This window comes from Harpia harpyja, chromosome 14, assembly GCF_026419915.1.
Source record: "Harpia harpyja isolate bHarHar1 chromosome 14, bHarHar1 primary haplotype, whole genome shotgun sequence".
In the NCBI taxonomy this organism is placed as follows: Eukaryota; Metazoa; Chordata; class Aves; order Accipitriformes; family Accipitridae; genus Harpia; species Harpia harpyja.
The window spans coordinates 31,255,229-31,279,177 of record NC_068953.1 but is presented as its reverse complement, the minus strand read 5'-3'; the positions used below and the strand labels follow the sequence as shown (position 1 = coordinate 31,279,177).

The window sequence follows — 23,949 nt, the reverse complement described above, 5'->3', positions numbered from 1 at the left end:
GTTCATTTTACGTCATCCCTAGGAAATATGTCATGGGGATGAAAATAAGAAAATTATCACTCAAACACAAATTCTCTTAGCTTTAACTTTTTAAAGAAATGCTGAAACAGGAAAACTCAATGGGAACATGGAAGACATGCAGGGAACAGAATTATGATTTCTAAGTCACGTTAATTTTTCCACATACATGAGCAATTTCATTTTTATGAAGACCAGGGATTTTTTCTGCGGAAGAGCCTGAACCTCATGTTATCATGTAAAACACGGCAACGTGACATTCTTCATTGTTTCAATTATGAACTCATATTTTTTGAGTGTCAAAACAATCACTAAGTAATTCAAGAAGTGTTATGGTCACACGATTGTATTTCTTTGTAAGGACAAGCTTATCGCTTATTTTATTTCTTCACACGTGGGATGCGCACTTGCAATGAGAGCAGTGTGGTTACAGCAGCAAAAAAGGGCTATTTAAAGCAGGGTGGCTGTAGAGACACTCCTGTCCTATCTGCCAGAGTTTTAAAAACTTTTTAGAAGCATTTCCCAACAGATTAATACATCATTATTATTTACGAATTTTATGAAAATTACAAAAAATACATCAGTAAATCATATTTCTGTATTTGATGACCTGATTATAAAAATACATTGCTACTGCCATCTAAATCACTACGGTGAGTTTCTCACGATAGATAAAGCCTGGATAGGCAAGTTCTCAGTTGTAAATACCGAGGCGCATTTTCGGGGGGGGGGGGGGGGGGGGGAAGTCTCCAACACAAGCACACCCTCCTCGCAGGTTTCTGTAAGAACTACCAGCGACTAGCACTACAAAGCCTTGCAGGACACCCCAAAAGCTCTTCATTTCCCAGCACCTCCTACGAACGCGAACAAGATATGTTCTCACACACCGCAAGCTTCACCTGAAAACACCGAAAATGAGTAAGAACAAAAAAAAGCGCCCCGCAGGTAAACTACGGGAGGAGGGGGGCGAGTGCGCGTGCCAAACCGCCGCTTCGCCCCACGACCCCGCCCGCGGGACCTCCCCGTCCCGTGTCGTGTCCCCCCCCCCCCCCGCGCTGCCCCGCGCACCTTCCGCCGGGCGCGGCCGCCGTCGCCGGACGGCCTCCGGGGGGTGGTGGCGGTGACCGTGAGCCCCGAGCTGTAGCGCAGCATCCCCACGGGCCGCCGGGCTGGCGCTGACTGCGGCTCCCTTTGGCCGGCGGCGCCGCTCCGCCCCCGCGCACATGGCCGCGGGCGGCCGCAGGGGCCGGCCTGCCCCAGTGGGGGCGGGCCGGGGAAGCAGAGCCCCGCTCCCCCCCCCCCCGCCTCCTCCGCGGCCCGCCCCCGCGGAGCTTGCGTCCCTGGCGTGCGCCCCGTTTCCTCGTGTGGGGTGAAACTGGGCAAAGTTGCTGTAGGACGCTGCCCCACGAGAAACTTGTCCTTGGGACGCTGAGGCCCCAGTGCAGGGTGGCACTCCCTCAGCTCCCGGGGATTCTGGGTGTTGGGGGTGCAGCATGGGGAGGGGGGCTTTGAGAGGAGACCCAGGCGGGTCCTCAGCCACCCCTGGGGCAGTGGAAAGTGGGGTGAGGTCTTGCAGGAGCCGCTGGAGGCCACTCAGTCCCGTTCTCTAGTACCCACCTCTGAGCACTCTAGCCAGAGAGTGCTATGTGAAAGCCGGCCACTGTCCTCTGCTCCTTCCCACAGCTGCAATTTGTGAGCCACCCAGGCCCATCAGCTTATTAGCCGTGCTCTGGGAATGGGTATCAGACTGATCAGAAAGCACCCAGATCCCAGACAGCCTTGGGTCAGAGGCACAAAGCCGGTGCAGCTCAATGCATGAGTGACAGCGTAAGCCCGAGTGCCAAAGGTCCAACAAGGAGGTGAGTCTGGTGCACTGGAGTTAGCTGGCCCTGAGCCACATTGCAGGGGTGGACTTCAGCATTTCAGATGCTCAGCTCTTCTGGGATCTGGGCTAAGGGAACGCCGTAACCCTACACTGCTGTACGCAGGCCTAGCTGCACACACATCTTCATCTGCAGCCTTGCTTGTCTGTCACGAGCAGAACATTCCTCGGTAATCAAAGGAGTTACAACCAAAGGAGATGCTTTTGTTTGAAAGAAATTGCAGATTAAATACCCGTAAGGGCATTTTTGAAATAGGTTATCCTCTGTCTCCATGTAATTACCTTGACATAATTAAGACCACAAGAAAACACAGTTATGGCTATGCAATGTCCTTTCCCGTTAACGATTGTGCTGGTTCCCAGTTTGGAGAATGCTGAAGAGAGGGAATTTGCGTTGAAAAAATGGAAACTGCACTGAACTACCAGTGCCTCACCCTCTGTGTACAATGCATCTTTTCTCTTCTGCCTCTCAGTTCCCTGTCCCCAGGGCAAGATACTGAGCTATCAGCATGACAAGGATGTGAGGAAGAGGGGAAGAAAGCATTGCCCAGGCCCAGAGGAATGAATAAAGGGTCTGCATTCAGTATTCAGCATCTTTTCTGTTGTTTTCCCACCTATTATTCTCTTCTCCACCTGAGGAAGGTAATATAGCCCAAGGCACGTGAGATGGAACAACCACTTGTATTTGGATTTCTCTCAACTCAAGATTGGCTGCATGTTACACAAATTTTTTTTGTGCGAAGGTGTCTTGTGCCTACAAACAATTGCATTTCCATATGAATCATCCACTGTCTTAACTCCTGGTTGTAATGCTGCTTTCAGAGTGGGTTTGCAGGTGGAGAACAGGTTTAGCAAGTATGTCACCTACCCACTGGGCTGTCCCTTAGCAGTGGTCATTAGTTGTTCCTGGTCATTCTGGTTAGCACAAATGTCTCACTTTAAATTCTGGTACGCAGCCAGCTCGTGGCCTTTGTGGTTTCAGCTGGGAAGGAGTTAATCTATCTGTGAGATTCTCCTGGTTAGTGAGAAGTTGTGCCTTCTGGACTTCATTCCCCTCTGGGAAAAGGTGTGTACACAGGGCTGTCTGGTCACTGCAAGGCACAAACAGGAGAACTGCTTTTCTAAGAACAGGCACAGAGATGAAACTTGTGCCACACTATGGGAAAGGACCTCCCTTCCCATACGCTAGAGCATGAGAGAATAAGGCACAGTATCGGATCTCTGGGAGAATTTGCAAGATCTGCATCAACTCTGAGAATTTTTATAACTTTGAAGGAAATCCTACTGGTGCAGATGAAGGAAAGACTTGTCTATGGATAATACAAAGACAGATAATACAAATATAGTCTTCTCAGTTTTGTCTATATTACTAGCAGCTCTCCCCATTTCTTGGAAAACAGCAGCAGGACATGTCTACCTGATTTACCAATATCTGTTTGAACAGGAGCATCTTCTAATTTTGAGCACATCCTCAAATTAAAATCCTCTAAGAAAGCATAACCTGCATGCATGGTTAGTAGTCTGCTTTTTCGGATACTCTCTGAATCATCCATCTCCTTCCCTTCCCCCAGTCAGCAAGCTGCACAAATGTAGTAAGGAGTCTAATTTGTTTTCTGCCTTGCTAGTTGGCTGTGTATCCCATGCACCCACCTGCAGTCTCTTCAGCCCTTGTGTAGGCTGTGTGATCCTATGTGCACTGTAAACATTTGACAATACCTTATAATCTCTAAGCTCTGCCAAGGCTGAGATGAACATGTAGAAGTGAGACTCCAAAAAAAAAAAAAAATTCAACAAATACCTGTCTTTGCATGAAAGCAACATTTGGAATAGCTTTTTCACCATCCGCAAAGCTCTGATACACTACAGGGATTATGGAGCCAGCTGCTAGTATTGAGTGAACACCTGGTACCCCCAGGTAGGAAAAAGGAAGCTCAAGAGAAGATGTTGCAGCAATATGAGATGTACACAGAAGGGCTGCAAAAAAGCTCAAAGTTATAGAATTATTTTTGCATAAAGACAGGATAAACAGATTTGGGATCTTCAGCTTGGACAAAAGACAATGGTGGGGAATGGGCAACACAGGCATAGAAGATGATGACTAGTATGTAGAAGTGAATGGGGAATGGCTATTCATTATTTCCTACCCTTGGGAACAATGGATTTGAAGTAAACCAGGCAACACATTTATATGCGAAATTAAATTATGGCAGAGGATATTCTGATTATGAAAAGTGTAAATGCTCTCAAAAAGCAGCTGGATAAACTCATGGAAGACAATCTATGAGGGCTATAAAACATGAAGATATGTCTACAGCTACTGACTCAGGATGCCCTTGAATTGTGGGTTTGCTTTCTTGATAGCTCTGCTATGACAGGACCTCTGACCACTATCTTTTCAGCCTTGATGTGACAGACTCCCCAGCAGTAGTGGTAAAGATGACAGGCTTCTAGGAAGCAACAGTTCTCCTCTGCTCTGAAAGGAGCTCTCGTGCCCAGCATCTGTCCTTGCCTAGGGCAAGCTCTGCGTGTATTTCTGGCTGCAGCTCATTATTCCACATTCGCCATTCTCTCTCACCCCCAATGGAGACTTAAGCCATGAAGTGACTATCCATAGAGTCACTCCCTCTTTGAGTCCCTGAGAGATCAGGGAGAAATGTCTGCTTGGTTTCAGCTTGTCCCTGTTTGCCAGGACCCGTGACCTTACCTCCCTGGTTCTGAAACAGTCTGAAGGAGATTTACCACAGTTTACAGCTCTTTTTCCCTGCAAGGGTCATAGTACGCTGTTGTGAGCATTTAATACTGTCTGTAGTTTGGACATGGCACTAGCTTATGGGAACAGCATGGTGGAATGGAAAAGTAAATCACTACTTGGGAATTAGTTTGGCTAAAACAACAGTATTCTGATTTTTACAGTCGGACAGACTACACAAAAGGTATACAGTCATAAAGACTGCTTCTAGACAATATACAATGTGGTGGCAGAACATAATCTGACCAGGATGCTGAGCTTTCAGCTCAAAACCTGCCAGCGCTTTGTGAATGCAATGATCCAAAGGCACAGCAGGTTAATTACAAGATGATACTATAGTGTTAATATCTGGAGCAATAGTTGTTGTAAAACAGCTAATATAATTACACAGAAACTGCAAGAAATTTAAAGCGTAGGCACCTTCTTCATTTTTTTGCAGACTACCTTGTTCCCCACCACCAGCATTACTGATACATTTTTTTCCTAGGAGGCCCAAAGATCATTGTGCTGTGGGAAAAATGAAACAGGATGTCACAGAATCAACAGGCCTTTATATGAAAAGCCCTTGGTCACAAGATGGGCAACAGAGCATACAGTACATGGAGTAGGAAATAGGTCTGCCCTCACAGAATAGCAGATAATAAAAGAATTCCTGCAGGAGTGGGTAGCCTGGTCTTACCTTAACAAATTGCCTAAATGTGGGCACGATAAAAGGCTGATTTTTTTTTTTTTTTCATCAAAATCTCTCCATCTTCAGGCTAACTGCTGACAGAGTCCAGAGGAAGAAGAAAAGTTCCAACTGGAATATTAATCCTGTGGGATTTGGGAATAATTGCAGAGTTACAAATCGAACAAGAACTCACACCTGTGGTCATTAAGGTTATAAAGTCCCATTTGTATTGCTACAAAAATGAGGTGTTATAATTAACTTCTAATAGCCTTCGCTTTCCAAGGGGATTAAAATCTATTCTGCCTTCATCATCCCTAAGGCATGAAACCCATTTATAGCAGAGATTATCAAATGGACAGATGCATGTAAAATATTTCAGAACCAGACTCAGTAAGACCTGTGGGCTTGATCACCTATTTTTCCTCAGAGCTGTTTCTTTTTTCTGCTAGCTTTCACCCTTGTATTCCAGACACACACTTAGCTCAGCATCATGTAACTCTCAAGCTCTCTTTTTTGGGCATTACACCTAGCATGAAAATTTTAGCCTGCTAACAGTCATAAAATAGCTTGTTGGGGACACATATCAGAAACTGAGCCCCCAAATTCAGTAGTCATAGGTCCCCTTATACACAATATACAAACAAAAATATAATATTGTACAGTTCTTCTCTTAAGCAATATTTAATCTTTCACTGGCAAATACATCTTCGCTGCATTTGGAGCTACTGTGGTTTATAGCTACCCTTTTGAAGTGACATAACACATACAAATATCTGAATGTCCAGATTGGTTTAGCTACAAGCTTTATATTACTTCCCAAACCTATCAATATAACTGTCACTTAACACTCTTGGTACATGGCTAATACAGGATTACTACAGCAACTCTGAGCCTCCCCTGCTGACCTCACATATACAAATCTATAATTAGGAATTCCCACACCAGGAGTTTGAAATGCAGAATATACATTTTATTTTGCAAAGCCATCAGTACCTATTTTATGTGATTATTTCAGTTATGGTTGAATTGAATAAAAAAAGAAATTCCTGGGGTTACTTGCAATAACAGCTTGATTCCATCTTTACTGATAATGTAGAGTCACAGACTATAATGGCAATAAATGTTTCTTTTAATGTTTTCTGCTTTTAATTGATGTCCTACTTCCTACTTAAAGTCCATCTTCTTGTTGAGGTTCTCAAAGTAATTTTTAACTATATGTCAATAAAGTCACAAAATGCTACGTAGCTCAATAAATAAAACAATGCAATGTGCACTATCATTTCCTCTGGAAGAGACAGAAAGGACATAAGAGAATGGGTTAGTCTCTCAAAGCTGTATCTGAGCAAGAACATAGAGCAAGACTATAGAAGCCAGTCAGGTAATTATAATAGTAACAGAATTCTGCCGTGTACCTTTATGCATATTTATGTATGTCAGCATGTATCACACAGTTTGTGCACCTAGCAGTTAGAAAAATGAGGATTACACCTGGTAGCTATGATTTGCAGACTCAGACTGTTAAAAAGCAATTTATAGCGAAACAAAAATTACTTCTAAGATTTTAAAGAAGGCTGCAAAACCCTAGAAGGGCATGTTTTTCAGGAAAAAGAGATATTTTTAGCTTTATTTGGGAGGGCTTTTGATTGAGCATGTTACTAAGTCATAATATTTACACAGCTATAGTCATGGCTTTTATTTCATTGAATAAAAAATAAAAGCTTGGACTTTACCAAAATCAACTGCAAGTTACAAAATATAGAGACAAACACAGGGCAGTTTCATTTATCATGAATATGTGGCCACAAATGAATGAAAAAAATAGCACTGTCATTTTTCAGTCACAAATTCTTAGGGATTTAGATAGCATCTCTTCAGATTTTTCTGAAGCATATAGGGCATTAATCCAGTTCTGATTCAGCAGAAAAAGTACCACCCCTTGATTCATCTTCACCATTTCCTCTTTCATGTCGGTCTCCCATTCAGTTAATAACTGGGTCGTAGCCCATAGCAATGTGGCCTGAGACATGCATGCAATGCTAGAAGCTTGTCATTCATACATCAGCAGTAGGTTTTGGTTTAGTCAGTCCACGCAAGTAGGACAGTTCAGCACAAATGTCACATAAAAATAATGCAGCACAGGAGCAGTAGCATTGTTCACATAGGGGCGTGACTTGGCCAGGTCACGTAATTGAACTGGTTAAGGTAGGTAGGAGAGTAGAAAACAGGCACGCCCCACCATTAACACTACAGTTATATTGTTAGGTAGCTGCCTTTAAAATCACATTCCACTCTCTTGAGATATCAAAGGATAGACCTCTTCCAAAAGACTGATTTCAGCATTGTCATTGTGGCAGGAAATAAGGAAATTTTAGAGGCAGAAATAAATTGTGGAGTGCAAGTTCTTCTGTTAAGTGTAAGGCATGGACAAATTTCAGGGAGTGAGAGCATTAAGGACAGAAAATCACAACATGTATTTGACTGACTTCTTTTAGCTTACAAAGGGGAAGACGAGACACATTTCGCCTTTATTTCTCCACAGGAAAGGAAACATAGAAAAGGAAGAAGGGGAAAAAAAACTATATTCTGTTTCAGCTCTATTTTATGATAGAAGCCCAGAATAGCAAGTGGTGGACTTCAGCCCTGCTTCAGGGCAGAGTATGATGGAACATTTTTCTAACCAACAAAGCAACCAGGCATTTGTCTACAACATCTGCACAGATGCTAGAGAAGTTCTTGGTTGTCTGGCTTCCTCCTTGTTTTAGATCCGGTTTAGGGCCTCCATGTTCCCCATCTCAGAATGATACACATGGGAATTCAGCAGTTCTTAATGATTTGCCCAGCCCATTGCCAGTTCACACACAGCTGGGACAGGGAGCTGTGCACAAAAGTTGTGAAGTACAAGTGGAAGATCTGGTTCCATTATTTATTTTCTTTCTACATACTAAAAAGAAGTTTATTAGAAGTTCTATAAAAAGAAAATAAGGTGGAAGGGGAGGTATTTTAACCATAAAATATCAGGTCATACTGACTCTTGACATCAGGGGACTGTGATCAGGAAAACTTTGGTCTCTCCAGCTCCAAAAAATGCTCTAGCGGACCTATGTCTATCTACAGTATAATGAAATTTTCTTATCCTGTCATCAAGAATTGTCTCATTTCCCCTGGGCATAAGTCATTACAATAATAGAAAAAGAAGTACAGTTATAATCAATACAGAAGACACTGTTGAGCCTAACTGAAGTAAAGTTATTAGGAGGCAGCATAAGGAGGACTAAATAGTTAAGGGTACTTACTAATAGCTCAACCGCAATAACTAAATATTACTTAGGGAAATACCCCTCTAATGACAGACTCAGTCCTAGGAAGGAAATGGATTCACACACCTAACCACTTATATATTTGGTCACACACTGTATCTGTGAATCTAGATGGCCACTCCCCAGATTTCCAGTGTGTCATCCTTCAGGCCACTTCAGGCCAGAAGGAGGAGTATGTTTTTCCTTCACCTGCATATGGTGCCTCATCCAGTTAGGAAGAATGCAGCTGAGTAGCATGGTTCTGGGTCCTGATCACAGAGCAAGAGATTTGAACTGTTCCAGGAAGGCACTTTCAAGAAGTATTACAGACTTTGAAATAGATCAAACCAGTATCAGTGACTTGGACCAGTACAGCAGGATTTCCTGACATTCTGCCTGCTTGATGATAATGTGAAATCTAAATAAACCTGTGGCTTTTGAGTGACAAAGGCTGGTCTACAAAAGCAAATAAACCAGTTTGCAAGATCAGTCATAATTCAGAAATTAATGTTTCTACTATGAAATTAAATGTTTCTGCAGTGGAACTATTCCCATCAGGTTTCTCTCTCCAGAGAAAACCACAACAAAAAGTAGTAAGTACTTGATCAAAAGACCTTTAAAATGACTTGAAAGACCCATTCACTTCTGTTGGGTTTTGACTTATTCCGTAAATTTATTCCATTCAGGAGATTTGGATGGCAGAAGTCTCCATAAAATTCTTTTGCTTTCCCTGCATTTCAGAATGTGCCTAAAGTTTACTATGCCTAACGTAACTACTTGAATCCAAGGGAAATGCAGAAAAAAAATAAATACACAGAAAGCCATGCACAGTGACTATATTATAACAAACTCTTTGCAGGCTCTGGGGAAGGCCAATTCTCTTTCCTATCACTCTTAACTCCATTTTATCTTACTCTTTCTATTCAGATGCCTGGCCCTATCTCTAGTGCTTCTGACATGCCTTTGTAAAAAGTTTTCAAACCATGTCTGTTGATGAAGTCTTTAGTTGCCCAAATTAATTTTAGTTATATTTAATTTTGTAGATAGAGATTTCTAAAAGGTGTCATTAGCATTAACTTGAAAACTGAATTTCCCTGGATGATTAACTGCTCTTCTTTCTCCTAATTTCACCACGCTTAGGCATTTTGCTGCACTTCTGGCCTACCTAGATTGCTTCTTCAAAAAGTTTATTTATTATAGGTTAATAGAGCACCATTCCCACCTCTGGAAATCTTTGAGAGGAGTTACCTGAAAGCTTGAAAAGCTACCGGAGTGGCTGGACTGAGCAAACACATGGGATTCTACTAGGCCTCCTTCAGTTGGCCTAATAGGGCCCGTATCCTATAGCTTACTTGGGCAGAATCTCATCTTCACCTGGCAGGGGGAAACAGAAATGGCATATCTCAAAAGACGTATTTAAATTCTTCCCTGTTGCAGGTTTGTTTTTTGCATAAGTATTTCAGCATGGAAAGCGAGCACTATAGGGCTGCTGTATTTATTCCAAAATGCAGCTTCTGCAAGGGGTGTTCTTTTCCCATTAGCTTTGCCTAAGTATAACTCACAAAGCTTTTTTTTAAATGCACACATACACAGTCACATGCATGGCAGTTGATTAACAATGTCTTTTAGTTAGTACAACTTAATCTTGCTGATTTTAGAACTGCACTGCTCTTCTAATGTAAGCAGAGAAAGCAGATATGAGGGGTATGGATAGTAATGAATGCTTAGAACAGACCTGTCTGGAACACCTATTCTCCCTGCTGCAGAACAAGAACAGAAAGACACAAAAAAATCACTAAAAGACAATTGCCCTACTTCTGCTCTCATTTTTACTAGCATCTGTCTGATAATAACTGAGAAGTCAATGGAGGTGCTCTGGATATTAATGTGGGTTAATAGAATTAAAGTAGTACAAAGGAACTATCTTATTGCTTTTTATAATTAACCTGGAGATCCACTGCTGCTGCAGGTCACTGAACAAAGAAGTTACTAGCATTGAAGGAAGAGAGACATACAGATATGTATACAGGATCAGGTTTGGGTCAGACAAAATGGTGAGCTAGCTAGCATGAAATCAGAGGCTAGCAATGATCAGAGAGAGGCTGACAGGAGTCTCCTGTGACACAACTGACACTAGACATAGGGGGAAGGAAAGGAGGATATTTTGCCTTCCTATGGGGCCCTGAGAATTGACCACTGTTGAAAACAGGATGTTAGACCATCACTCTGCCCTTGGAAATTTCTATATTCCTACCTTTTAGAGAAATATTTACCAAATTATTAATACAGTAACACAAGGCCCAATCCTCCTCTCTCTAAAATCAATAGCAAAATTCCCAGTAATTCCTGCAGATGTTGTACAGAAGCTATAATATATTGATACATTAATAGCATGCACTGGATACATTGAAAACATATGATGGTTGTTCATTCTCTAGCTTGTTTTATTTGAGTAAACCATTTGGGGGAGTAACAAACACTTCCATCCACTGTCCTATGACATACGGTGTACTTTTGCTAAAGCATTAGAATGAAAAGTACACCAAAATATTCTGACAGCAGACAGGCTAGCAAGCTCTTAAGGAGGAGTTTTGGTACATTTCCCACTTCTCCTCATATGACTGGCGTTATGGAATCTCTATGAATTTTGTGGGTCTCCTGTGTTAACACACGTTTAGTATTTTGATGAATTAACAAGAAGGATAAAATACTTAGACAAAAAGATCCTACAGAATTAAACATTGGACAAACATTGAAGTGCCCTCTGGAACTGTATTCCTGCTAAGCATTTCTGTTCCTGTCCTTAGGGAGACAATGTTGAAGCAGATTTCTCAATAGAATATTGTTTTCCTTTCCTTGGCTTACGCAAGGGACAGTGGCCAATGTGGGCATAAATTGCAATGGAAGATGAGTATAACTGCAACACTTTCTGGGTCCTACGCAGTTGGCCAAATCTTCCTGTTTAATGGTATGCCTTTTCTGCATAAATCTGCTATAACCATAAACAGGATCTCACCCTCAGATTTTGAATCATTTCAGAATAAGGGTGATTCTCTGATGGCAATCTAGAAAAATAATGAGTTGAAACCTGTTTGGATATTTGGCTGAAGTTTTGACACTGACAGGAACCTGACATTAACTTGTACATCTCTAGGTTAGATTTTTGCAGTGCAGGACAACCACACAAACACACATACAGATGAACACCAGCGTTAAGGATACCTGAAATAAGGTGGGCTTTTTTGCATGCTTGCTACTGGCCCACATCCACAGATAATTCTTGAGTGCATATTGTCAACCACATAGCTTTAAGGTTGTTTGGAATCTACTTCTGTATTGCCAAAATAGCACTCCTGGCATAGTTCAAATATCTTTTGTTTCCCCCATCTACAGAATCTATACAATTTCTTCAGTTTTTAACCTTTTGTGACTGATGTTATTTATTAATTTATATTTCTATTAATACTGCAGGTGTTTGGCATAGTTTCCACAGATCCCATCAAATTCTCTGGAGAGTTTTCAGCCTGTGGTTAGATTGCTCTTTGTCTGACAGTACCAGATTCCTTGGCTACCTTTAAGTTAGCATGTTTGGGTACCAGCAACACAAAGGTTATAATTCACCGACTTATGCTGTTATGTAAATATAACTTGAATTCCACTGTTTCTGTAGCCACATATGGTCTAGACACTTATAACTGCTTTGGCTGAATTTTTAGGTCTCTTTTGGTAAATAACATCTGATCATTTTAATGTAAAAACTTCCAAAAAGATTAGGTTTTCCCTGTGTAGAAATTCTGAGGTTTCCCTTGGGCTAGAACAGCATGATTTTGTACAGAGCCTGGTGATACAAAGTGGGGAACTTGATCCAGTCCCCTAATGAAAGCATGAACATACCTGCTTATAACTTTTCTCACACTGCTGACATCTTCCTAGGTCAGTGCCTGAAGTTAGGTGGAATGAACGCAGGTCTAAGGCGGTATCGAAAATCATTTGTTTGAGAACATGTTAAAATGTTGAGGCAAAAGACAACTTGGTTTCCAATAAATTCTTTCTGTCAAGTCATAGTCCAGCTATAGTCACGAACTACCTCATATTGCCTCCCAGATCGTCACTCACTATTATGCAGAGTAGTACAAATGCCCAGACTGCATCACAGCTGCTGTCTATCTTCTCTGTCAGTGGCCAGGATTCCTGTTTCAGAAAGATATGTAAGAACTTCACAGGAGATAGATGTTAATTATCCTCCCACTTCCTCCAAATATCTCCTGGGATTTCTATTCATTAGAGACTGGCTTACTTCCTGAACTATAGGTTTAGTAACTCCTGCTGACACATTTTAATGAATAATGGGTATTGTTACCAGCTATGAACTTTTATTTCTTCCTAAATTATCACCATCAGCACCAGCGTGTCTAATCTTGCTGTATAAAAAAAGTACCAATTTTGATTCTCCTTGTTCCATTCTGGTGATTTGTCTCCTTGTTACAGCGTTACAAACCGGTAAAGAGTAGATGTTATCTATGCTCTTTCTGTCCTTCATAAATTAATTTCTCCAGACTCAGGACCACTCAGTTTTCTGTCCACTTAGAGTCATGCAATAGTATCTGAGCACTTCTTACAGCAGCAGCACTTTTAAAGGAAAGCACCATACCCCTTGTCACGTTAGTCACTTCATGCACCTTAACATCTTGAATGCTATTTTGACTGTGATTCTATACTGAAAAGGATATTTGTTGAGCAGCAGGTCGCTTTCTGACAGACTACCTCTTGAATGGCAACCTGGCTGTTCTATATTGTATTTCAGCACTGGAGAATTGATATCCAAGGAGGATTAAATAATTTCCCTCATCTTTCTTGCAAGAAACTTGTGCTCTGGCAGAAGCACAATCTCAAGACTCCAAAGCTTTGAGATACCCTTTGCCTTGTCAATCTCTCTTTTAGATTTGTTTGTATACAAACCCTCTTTGCAGACGACCATCAAGATTGGCTCCACACCAGTTGCTGCCTGGGAAAACAAGACAAAAGCTGCTCTACTAGGGCATAATTAACACAAGTCAACAGGGAGGGTGCAATACGTCAGCTGCAATGACAGCCACAGCAGGACTCCCTGGCTGCTTAGCAGTGCAGAGGGATGAATTTTGCCATCCTCACTATATTGAAGGATGCCAGCAACAAAATAAGACAGTAGTGCCGCTGGGCAATTTATCACCCCCATGGGAAGTGGTCACGAGCTTCACGGATATAAGTGTGAGATTCTTTGCAACAAACCCCTGTATTTTGGCAAAATGCATACGGTCATGGTATATGGAAGGCATCGCATCATGAAAACCAATTCACGATGTATTAAAACATACCTGCAAAATGGGATTAGGACCCACATTTGCAGGAGGACTTCGGAGACCAAGGCAGGGGCACCCCCCCCACCCCGGCCATGGCCTGGCCACCGGCACAGACGCCGCCTGCTCTCTGCTGCCACCTGCGGGGCGCGCTCCCCCGGGCGCCTTTGGTGGCAAGAATGACTTACCTGAGGCATCTTAGTCACGACTGCAGTTCCCACGTTTTTTAAGACTTTCAAACGTTCTCGGCGGAAAAATAGTCCTTCTCTCTCCAGAAAACTTGCACCAGCTTTCCCCTTTTGTGGCTTTTTTTTTTTTTTTTTAATTTTTCTCAAGAGCCAGAAATGACAAGCTCTGCTAGGCACAGAAGTTTCAGAGGAGCAGCAAAGTCAATGGGTATCAATCTCCCTTTTTCCCGCCATATTACTTCTAAATTCGTAAAAATTATAAAGGTGATGAGAACAATTGCACTGACTAGCTAAAGTGCCAATCAAAGTTAAAACATGCTGCTTTTACCTGATTCTGTGCACTCAGTTGCAGAGGACACGCAAAGGGCCCCACAGCTGGTCTCTGGCAGCCGTGCACACTTAATGTTTGTGGTCAGCAGCATGTCACTGCATGTATGCTTCACAAAGCGTAACTGCAGTTTGTGCAGCGGGTATCACCTGTATGCTCTGTGGCTGGATGGTATCTTTATGTTCTTGAGCAGAAAAGCTAAAATGACAAGACTTACAAAAGTCTGTGGAATCAAAGCTCAGTTACCTGATATCTGATGCTCTAGGCTTGGCAGGTATAGGAGGTACAGGTCTATTTAATCACTCAGTGTGGAGACCTACTCTATCCAGGAGTTACTAATCCTGTGCACTGGTGGTAAGTGTGACACCATATAGAACAGATCTAGGCAAACTCCCTGCCCCACTGAGTTGCCAGGTATTCAATTCCCTCCTGCCACCTGCACTGCCCTTCAGATGCAACTGATAATGTCATTCATTTGGTGGCACACTGACATCTAGAGATGCTGCAGTTTATACACAGGCTCCTGAGGCTTGTATCATCCCACTTTGAGTCATAACCACCTGCCTTTCCTGGAAACAGCACTGTGAAGCTTTACAGTAAAAGCCTTCCAGGTGAATACAAACACATTGCAACAAGAGGCTAGGTAAGCAGTAATTGCATGAGTACAAAAAGCTCATTGTTTTGCTCAAATAAGATGAAAGATAGGTGTTTAATATCATGCGCACAGTACATCATGACATTTCCTGTATTACCAGCCTGGCAATGTCACCACAGCAGACTGCAGATACTGCCTGCCTCTCACTTTACTTGTGGACACAAGGTAAGCTAAAAACATAAGTAAAGTAAAATCCCATACTAGTCAAGATTTCACCCACAAGAGAGAAAAGACCCAACAGACATCTAGAGAACACAACCAGGAGAGAAACCTCTCCAGGCTCAGTTTTGGTTTTTTTTTCCTCTGACTGAAACAAAAAACAAAACAAAAAACCCCAAAACTCCAAACTTGCCCCAAAAAGCAGAATGTCCCAACAGCTAGACCTTTCTGTCAGCACCTGGGAACATGTGTTTGCTGTGAATAAGCTAATGTTAACTCTATGTTTTCCAAACATCTCGTGGTCAGGATTCCTCACTTCCTCTCTACCCTGGTGCATCTAATGCCATGTATTGCGTCTTCCAACAGAGTGTCTGCACTTGTCACTGATGAAGGAAGGACCACAGCTGGGAAGTACAAGAGAGACCATCAGTCAGCTACAATGTTAGAAAGCACACCACAGCACAGCACAAATTGGTAGTCCTGAGATACTTACCTGCACCTTTGTAGGGCTACTGTGTGGTAAGTAGCCAACCCAGCAGTGATGGTGCTGGGGCTTGCTTCATGGCAGTTGTCACAGGGCAACAGGTCTGATGAAAATCCAGTTTTGGCTTTGAAAAAATACTTTCATGGGACCTATTGCAAACACGTACTTGTTGACATATACATGTCTTTAAATGGAACCTGTTTAATTTTAAAAACAAACAGTTGAGATTGTGAGCATTTTAAGTTGGTTTGTTATGTACGTACAAACTTACAGCTACCTTTCTCCTGCAGAGAATATGAAGGACTCCAGCTTACTGAGCAGGGGTTTCCCAATGCCACTATAGTTCATTTTCTCAGTAAAGAAGCCAGCAACAGCAATAAGGGCAGAAGAGGAAAGGAGGTCGATTAAATAGACTGCAGTTTTCCTTCTGCCAGCCACCCTCTGCATCAATAGCACCAGTGTGGTACATGCATACAGGAGGCTTATCATGTGCACACCTACAAAGATTCCTTTCCCCTCATACAGGTAGCAGCTATAGTGGCCCTATTTCTTACTCATTCTTTTCGCTTCTCTGCTTATCCCACAATGCTTATTAAATTCAGTCCATCTGAAAAAGTTTCCTAGCCAAAGGATGCCAAGAAAATGGAAGAGATGAATTCTCTTGAGCTCTATAAGAGGCTCACACTGCCCTTGGACATCCTGACAAATATTTATCCTTATGCAGTATCACATACAGCACCACACAGACCATGGTCTTCCATTATGACTCTTAGTAATGCTTAATAAGTTCACAGTTGGGAGAGACATTTTGATCCGAATTGTGAATTTGATCTTATCTTTAAAATAGCTGGATACCACACACAATATGTACTGAAATAGCGAGGCACAGTGAGCTGTGTTTGAAGTAAACACAGCCTGATTCAGGAACCTTCTTTCCTTTGGTTGGCTGATGTTACAGCTTTTACATAGTTTTACTGGACTGACTTTATTTTTTCCATCCCTCTTGTCATAGCCATTCTACCTGTTACACAATAAACCATTTTCTTATTTGAAGAAAAACAAATTTGAAACTCCCTGTAAAGCAAGGAAATCTAGACTTAAGGCTGTCATTCTGCAGCAAAGTCACTCCACAGAGCCTGCTGGCTACTGCAGAGCCAGCACAAGACCTTCAAACTCAGAGTGCGGCAGGTGAAACAGCTCCCCACTTGGAAAGCATTGCAGCATATCACAGACTGTAGGGCAACAGGCTAAACACAGCACAGAAAGCAGATATGCTGAAAAATCAGATTCGCTGAAAAATCAGATCCTTGGCATTTCCTCCTAACATTTTTTATACAGGAAGTTTCAACACAGACGCAGTATCAAGTTTTCAAGGTCTAGTTTTGTGCTCCATTTTCTAGGCATGTTGACAAAAGTACGAGAAGGTCAAGGACTGAAGCAGCAGCTCAAACAGATTAGAAACCAGAATCCTCCTGGTTCCCAGTGCTCTACTTCCAACTATTAGACCACCCTGTCTTCTCTGGATGGTTCAGCTTCCTTTGTTTTCCTTTTGGTAAAGTGTTTAAAAGACAAATTAAGTGGCTTGTTGGGGCTCTGTCAAAAAGCTCTTTTACACAGCAGATATCCAAGAAAATGCCAGAGCTCAGATGAAGGTGGTCTGCGCTGGGAAGGATTTACAGTAACCACAGTGTGACCATAGCCACTGACTTTGTGTACCAATTTTAAACAGTCAAGATTATGTTTTCAGGCAGGCACCAAATCAGATGATACAGCACTTGCAGCAATGCACACCCATCTCTCTCTGCCTTCAGAATGTGTGTGTGTGCAAGTGTATTTGCTCTCACATGCTCTAGTCACAAATATCCAATGAGTCCTTTTTCCTTAAATAGTATTTGCTGAATTTTAACCAAAAGACTTGAGAATAGTCAGCTCTGTGGGTGTGAGAGGTAAACTGCTAGTCAACAGCTCAGCTCTCCTATGCACAGTGGAACTACTTTCTAAAAGAGTAAATTTCATCTCTGGCACAGACTGAGTTTTTCCAGGGATGAGTCCCAAACAGTCTCATCTCTCTACTCCGGGGGCAGCAATATTTTCTTTCTCTGTCACAAAACAACACATCTTTGACAAAATGCCAAATCCAAGGGAAAACACAAAACTATACTCACAATTTCTTTCTGGGAAAAAAAGTAAGATAAAATGTGAGTCACACCAAATAGATGCTTCTGATACTGGCAGGCACTTGGGTATCCAAGGTTTAAAGATGCTGAAAGCATTTCTGCAAAACAGAACTACCCATGCTGCACAGTGGTATGCAACTCATCAGTCTCCATTAACAGTGCATCCACAGAAATATCAGAAACATATGCTGCTCCTTTTTCAGCACTATCATTTGTCCCAGCTGGACTCTCTTGAGAATCTTTGGTGCAAATGCATACAGGAAATAGGCATTTCCTAGCACTACTTCAATGTGCACTACTCCAGTGTGCTCCCTACCATCCTGATCTTGATACCTTTACAGTCTTTCCCTGGAAATAAAATCTTACATTCATCCCAGGCTAAATTAAGTATCTGTAGGTTTAAGATGGCTTAAGCAACATTCAGTGCCAGGCTCTTTAAGAGGAGTGAAGGGAAGATCAAAATCAAATTAATCAGAACTGGATCCTGTGTTGATCTTTCTTACTGTCTGTATTTCCTCCCTTAATTCACATTATGCCATTGGTAGGTTTCGTCCTAGCCAGACTGCATGCAACCAAAGTAAAAGGACTGATGGGAACTAGTGAAAATAACTTTGTAATCTAATAAATAAAGCGTTGTTCAGAAAGCCCATTCTGCTTAAGAAAGAGAAGTACACAGAAAGCATAGAAAAACTCAAGTTACCTGTAACGAATCCCTTCTCTGCACTCATATAGTGTTCCTACAATTTTCCTATTGGCAACTGGGAGAGCTTAAACTTTCATCATCCACCTGTGCTCAGAAATTAAGTAAAATTTTTTTATTGCCTGTTCTTCTGCTAATGGCATGAAGCTTCAGGATCTGAATAAAACAGCAAATTGTTATTAGAAGTGGAGAAAAGATCAAATATTCCCTCTTACATAAAACATACAGTCTCTGCTGACCTCACATGAGGTTCACTGGTACTAACCATTAAAAGGCTGTCATGCTTCTACTGAGGTAGGTGAGCCCAATTCACTACTGCACTTGACCTTGTCTGTTGAACTTTACTCCCCTTCTTAAGTCTTTCTGTTCTTATATGTTAAAAGAAAAACCTATAATACAAAACCCCCTTTCTTTTCATTTCTATACCTTTTTCTCAATAGCCCAGTGCTCACAAATAAATTTTGAAATAACAATGAAATTTTCCCCAGTATAACATAGTAGGGTCAGAGGGCTCAATATGTGACCTAATCACCACCTTATGCAAAAAAGAACAAATTAAATATGTTATAAACCCTAGCAATCTCTAAAGAATATTGCTCTTTCAGCAAAGTCTTTGAACATTTTGCAATGTTACTTGATAACTGCAGTTGGTAGAAATTAAGCAGCTGAAATGTGTAGCTCTACTCATAGGATAGGAAGCTCCAGTAAGCTAAAAGCATCAATACTTAATTACTGAAATATGCTGCATGATCCAGAAAAGGCCTTAACGCTGAAGCTATTGCACTGCATAGTTCACTCAAAGCACACAGCTGGTCCGTAAAAAAATTAGGAATGCACATGGCTTCTGGAATACTTTAGAAAATCAGCTATAAATCAGAACAGATTATTTAATCAGGAGAAAGGGAAGCATTAAGTTGAGAAAAATGAGGATAAATCAGAGGAATACACAGATTAATCAACAAGTTATAGTCACATCGCCAAGAGACTACATTGTGGGGGGGAAACCTGCCAGGTGATTGAACAATAGAAAGCAACTGACAATGCTGAACTAAGAAAGTATTTGCATAGCATAGGGTTTTCCTTAAATAAAGTGGAAGAGGGGAACAGGTACAGGAGACAGCAAGAAGACAACTTTTCCTTTTTCTTTCTCCACGCACTAAAAAGACATAATGATGTCTGAAAGACCTTAATGCTTTTATGAAGAGAGATGCCTTCCAAACTCAAGGGCATTAAAATCCATTATATGTGACGAATATCCTTAATTTTATTACTTGGACAGCGAAGAGTCTATGGAGGACAGGAGGATTTTGTTCACTTGTTTGTTTTACATTTACATATTTTGCATTGTATAGCAATTGCCATTGAAAGATCTTGGAGCACTTGCCAAATGTTAGTGATTTAAAACATCAAAACACTTGTAGAAGTTAACTTGTACTCTCCTATCTACAAAAGTAGGCTCAGAAAACCAAGAGGATCTGCCAGAGTATAATGGATTAGTGAAAATGCTCAAAATAGAACTTGGATTTGATTCTCAAAAGCAGGAATTATAAATGACCATATGAGTCCTCTTAAGGCACAAGTTGTCAGGAATTGAATATGGCAATATTAATCTTACACAGCTGTTTGAAGAACATGTATATTTAGGCAGAATAGAATTTTAACGGGAAGAAATATTGTTTTTATAGAAAGTCTTTCACCACATAAAAATGGTCAAAATCTTAGTGGGATATGAAATGCTATTAATCCCAGAGAGGACAAAAAGTTTATTGTTCATCATAGATGACTTACACTGAGAGAGAAGCATCCACTATATAAGTCATAAGGTTAGGCTTATATCAAAAGTGATTTAGCTTGGGTCTGTTTGTTTATGAGATATAATGGTATCATCAAAGAAAACTGGAGGTCTCTACAGCTCAGAATTCAAGCCACGTCTCTGTAATACACCAGAAACTCTGATGTTTGTACAAACTTCTAGGGACTGAATGTCTCACAACCATGTTTCTTCATGTATTCTCCCTCTTGCTTCCGTTTATGGGTCAAGAGCTTCTTCTGAAATTCATTTAAAAATAGATTACATGGAAATATTGGGAAAATTTTTCTAAACTAAACCTTGACTTAAGATGAGTTTTGATTAAAAACTGCCATGAGGTGGAGTGAACAAATCAGATGTCCTTAAACTATTATCAGTGGTTTTTTGTGGCAATCAAGATCTAGACCTTACCCTCACCATAGCTAGCAGATATTGAGAAACAGAGCTACCAACTGTTTTGTGAATGAGCTGAAATACCCTTTTCAACATCTTAAGATTTTCTTTGTTTCTAGTTGTACCATTTGAGACTTTTAAAGAGAAAATGCCATTTCCAAGTCTAAATGAACAAACTAAACACCAGGTTTTTTTATGAAGACACAGTGGGGAGGAAGGTCTAATAAGAAGGATCTCTCCCACTAGGAGTCTGCAACAACGTGTCTCCCTCCTTCTAACTTACTGTAAGTTCAAATGAGAAAAGGAGTCTTCTAGATATTACACCTGCCACCTGCTTTACAAGTTACAAAGAAAGCAGCTATCCAAAAAGAAGAAAATGCAGAAACTTGTTTACAGCATCAGTATTTCCCAGATAATTATTTTCTTGTTACATCTTAAACACATGCGTCTTTCATACGAAATTCAGTTGTCATATCAAGGTATGTGAACATACAAAGTAGAACTGAAAGAGCTGACTGACTGTTTATTTTAAGTAATTTCTTCCTTTACAGTTTAGTGTAACTGGAGGTAGATGCAATATTTTCTTCCAGTGGTTTGAAATAATAGTCATCTATGAACATTAGGACAGACTACTGGAGATTGGAATCAGTTGTTTAAAGTTAAGCCTACATAAACATTCAAATGAAACAACAAAAAATAAATCACAGCAGGTTATATGATGATTGTCAGTACAGTATAGCACAGATCTTGGAGGAAAGGCTGTTTATGTTGTCAAAATAGTAAAGCTAGTATTGCAAAAAAATTATATGATGTATGCCACTTGAAAAGATATACAAGATTCAGAGTATTACAACTACACCGTTCATATTATTTCCCATGTATCTCAAAACATCAAAATCAAGTTGAAGGGAATTACATGGCAAAAGAGTCTGTAATCTGCTATGCATGAATATATTTCTGATCCCGCAGGCAGGAGTTTCATTTCATGTAATCGTACAAAAATGGATACTGCCGTTGTCAGGACTTTTGCCTTAACCAAGTCTATCAGCCTCACTTTCAGAGCTGTTAAATTTGTTCTCTTCAGTAGATGCCTTTGTGGGAGTAATGGAAGCTCCAAGCAACTTCAGTTTGAAATATTTTTTACAATTACATTACACTATTATTTGGTCCATTCAACGAAGAAGTGCTCACTAACCTGTAAGTGGGGACAAATCCTAATAATCAGACGGGACTTAGCTATAGTTTATTAACAAAATTATGTAGTAGTGCCCCTTCGTTAGAATTCTAGATTTGCAAAGGAGCAAAAACGGTCTGGTGTAATATAAACGGCAAAAAAAAAATTTTTTTCCCATAAAATGGAAAATGCTTCCAAAATAAAATCTGCAAAGTTTTTTTTTTCTTTTAAATTTCCTGCAAAGTTTGTTGAACAGATGGATCACCCAAAATGCAGATACTTCTGTAAACTGAAATACTAATATACATCTGCATATATGACCATACACTGCAATATATCACAAATAGATGCTCAAGAACAGCTTAGAAAGAAAAATCAGATTATATGCTTTGTGTTTCTTTGGTGCAATTTCTTGCCAGGTGCATAAAATTCTGGGATCAATTAACGAACAGATTTAAGCATGTACTTAATTCAAAGACCACAAGTAATTTTGCTGGAACAAGTGGGACTCCTTGGAGAATTCAAGATAAGCCTGTCCTGATGCCCTCAAATCAGCAGGCCTATAATTTTCTGCCTCTGGCAGTATGGAGTCCATTTCAGGAAATGAAAGATACCAAGTAATAACCAACCTCATTCTCACCCTTCCCTAACAGAAAGCTTCCCGAAGTTTACAAGAAAGCTGTAGGCAAGCCTCACTCATCATGCATATGTGATGGTCCTTTTAAAGTCAACAGGCAGGATTAACATTTGATCTCTAATATAGACAGTAGATACAATAAAACTTGCACTGGTTTTAAAATGGGAATGTACTTCCCGGGTCAGTAACTGTGAATCTGCTCTGTAATGCACAAAATGTATTAATTTTCATTTGTTTTCTTCTTAGTTAAAACCCAGATATAGCATTCAGTATAAATTGAAGTACTTTACATATGAAACTGATTTATATAATATTTGAAACTTTACAAAATAGTACTAAAGTAGCCAATAAAAAGATGTTTAAAATATTTACATTTTATACATCATTTCCCCCTACTTACAATTATTAAATAATCTTCTGTGGTTTCCTTAATTTTAGGGGAAAGTTTTTAATAACAACAAACTAACTTTGAATTACTTTCAAATGGCTTTTTACTTAAACGGAATTTTAGCAAAATCACATTTCCAATGTGAAACATTATCCCCGCATTTTCAGTAGCAATTACATATATATATCTCTCTCTCTCTCCGTGGTTTATAGCTGTTTTATAATGCAATCCTGTTTTCTATAATAAACACTGGAGATCTAAATAAGAAAATGGCACAGTATGGATAGAAACATTATATCCCTAAATCTTAAGTCCCTTTATGTCATTTGATTTCTAGAATATCCAGTTTCTTGATATTTTTTGTTATTCTTCCAGTACTTTCAAGGAATCACAGATTCAACACTTATTTAGATTTTGGTGTCATCATCTTTTGAACAGTTATTTCCTGAAGGTAATTCACAGAGACTATCACCATCCGTGCTGAAATCATCATCGTCATCATCATCAGAATCAGCCAACACTTTACTTGGCGACTTCTTCAGTCTACTGAAACAAAAATACACATCTTTGCTATTAAAACTGCACTTTTACATGCAGAACACTTATGCAAAGCTTAAAACATTGACAGGTAGGATTTACATTTTTAAAGGATGCCAAAGAAAGTTGTGCTCTAATCGCGGTAGTTTATCGCAGACTGCATCATACATGAAAGAAACATGCAAGAGAATGAAGATCAATCTATCGTATTTTCAAGCACCTCTAATTAAAGTCACAGACAGGGGAAACTGTAAACATTGCACACTGAGATGTTCAAAGATGGCTGAGGAAAACTAACACAGGATAGCTGTATCTCTCAGTCATTAGCAGGAAATTGTTATTACTACAGATGATAAGATCGTCGAGTC

The 23,949-nt window shown here is 40.5% G+C and overlaps 2 protein-coding genes across 11 annotated transcripts in view; both read right to left on the bottom strand.

Moving 5' to 3' along the window:
* MYZAP (myocardial zonula adherens protein) overlaps positions 1 to 21,221 on the bottom strand; it is an 84,180-nt gene extending 62,959 nt beyond the window's left edge. Inside the window, exons 1-2 of one of the 7 annotated variants that reach the window (XM_052807285.1) lie at positions 15,775 to 21,221; positions 14,468 to 15,685 (exon numbers count right to left, since the gene is read on the bottom strand). Coding sequence is in view for 3 of the 7 variants with exons in the window: in XM_052807282.1 (XP_052663242.1) it covers positions 12,510 to 12,605 (96 nt within the window). In the remaining 4 variants the exon portion in view is untranslated. Of the gene's footprint in view, positions 1 to 1,086; positions 1,308 to 5,328; positions 5,440 to 12,509; positions 13,474 to 14,467; positions 15,727 to 15,774 lie in introns of those variants that run through there. The other 6 variants (XM_052807286.1, XM_052807288.1, XM_052807282.1 and 3 more) reach the window with 6 other exon arrangements.
* A 121-nt stretch (positions 21,222 to 21,342) lies between these two features.
* The window catches only part of CGNL1 (cingulin like 1), a 67,701-nt gene continuing 65,094 nt past the window's right edge, over positions 21,343 to 23,949 (bottom strand). For 3 of the 4 annotated variants that reach the window (XM_052807237.1, XM_052807234.1, XM_052807236.1), the window contains exon 19: positions 21,343 to 23,590. In XM_052807237.1, the coding sequence (XP_052663197.1) occupies positions 23,452 to 23,590 (139 nt within the window). In that variant the 3' untranslated portion in view covers positions 21,343 to 23,451. The remainder of the gene's footprint in view (positions 23,591 to 23,949) is intronic. The other variant, XM_052807235.1, reaches the window with a different exon arrangement.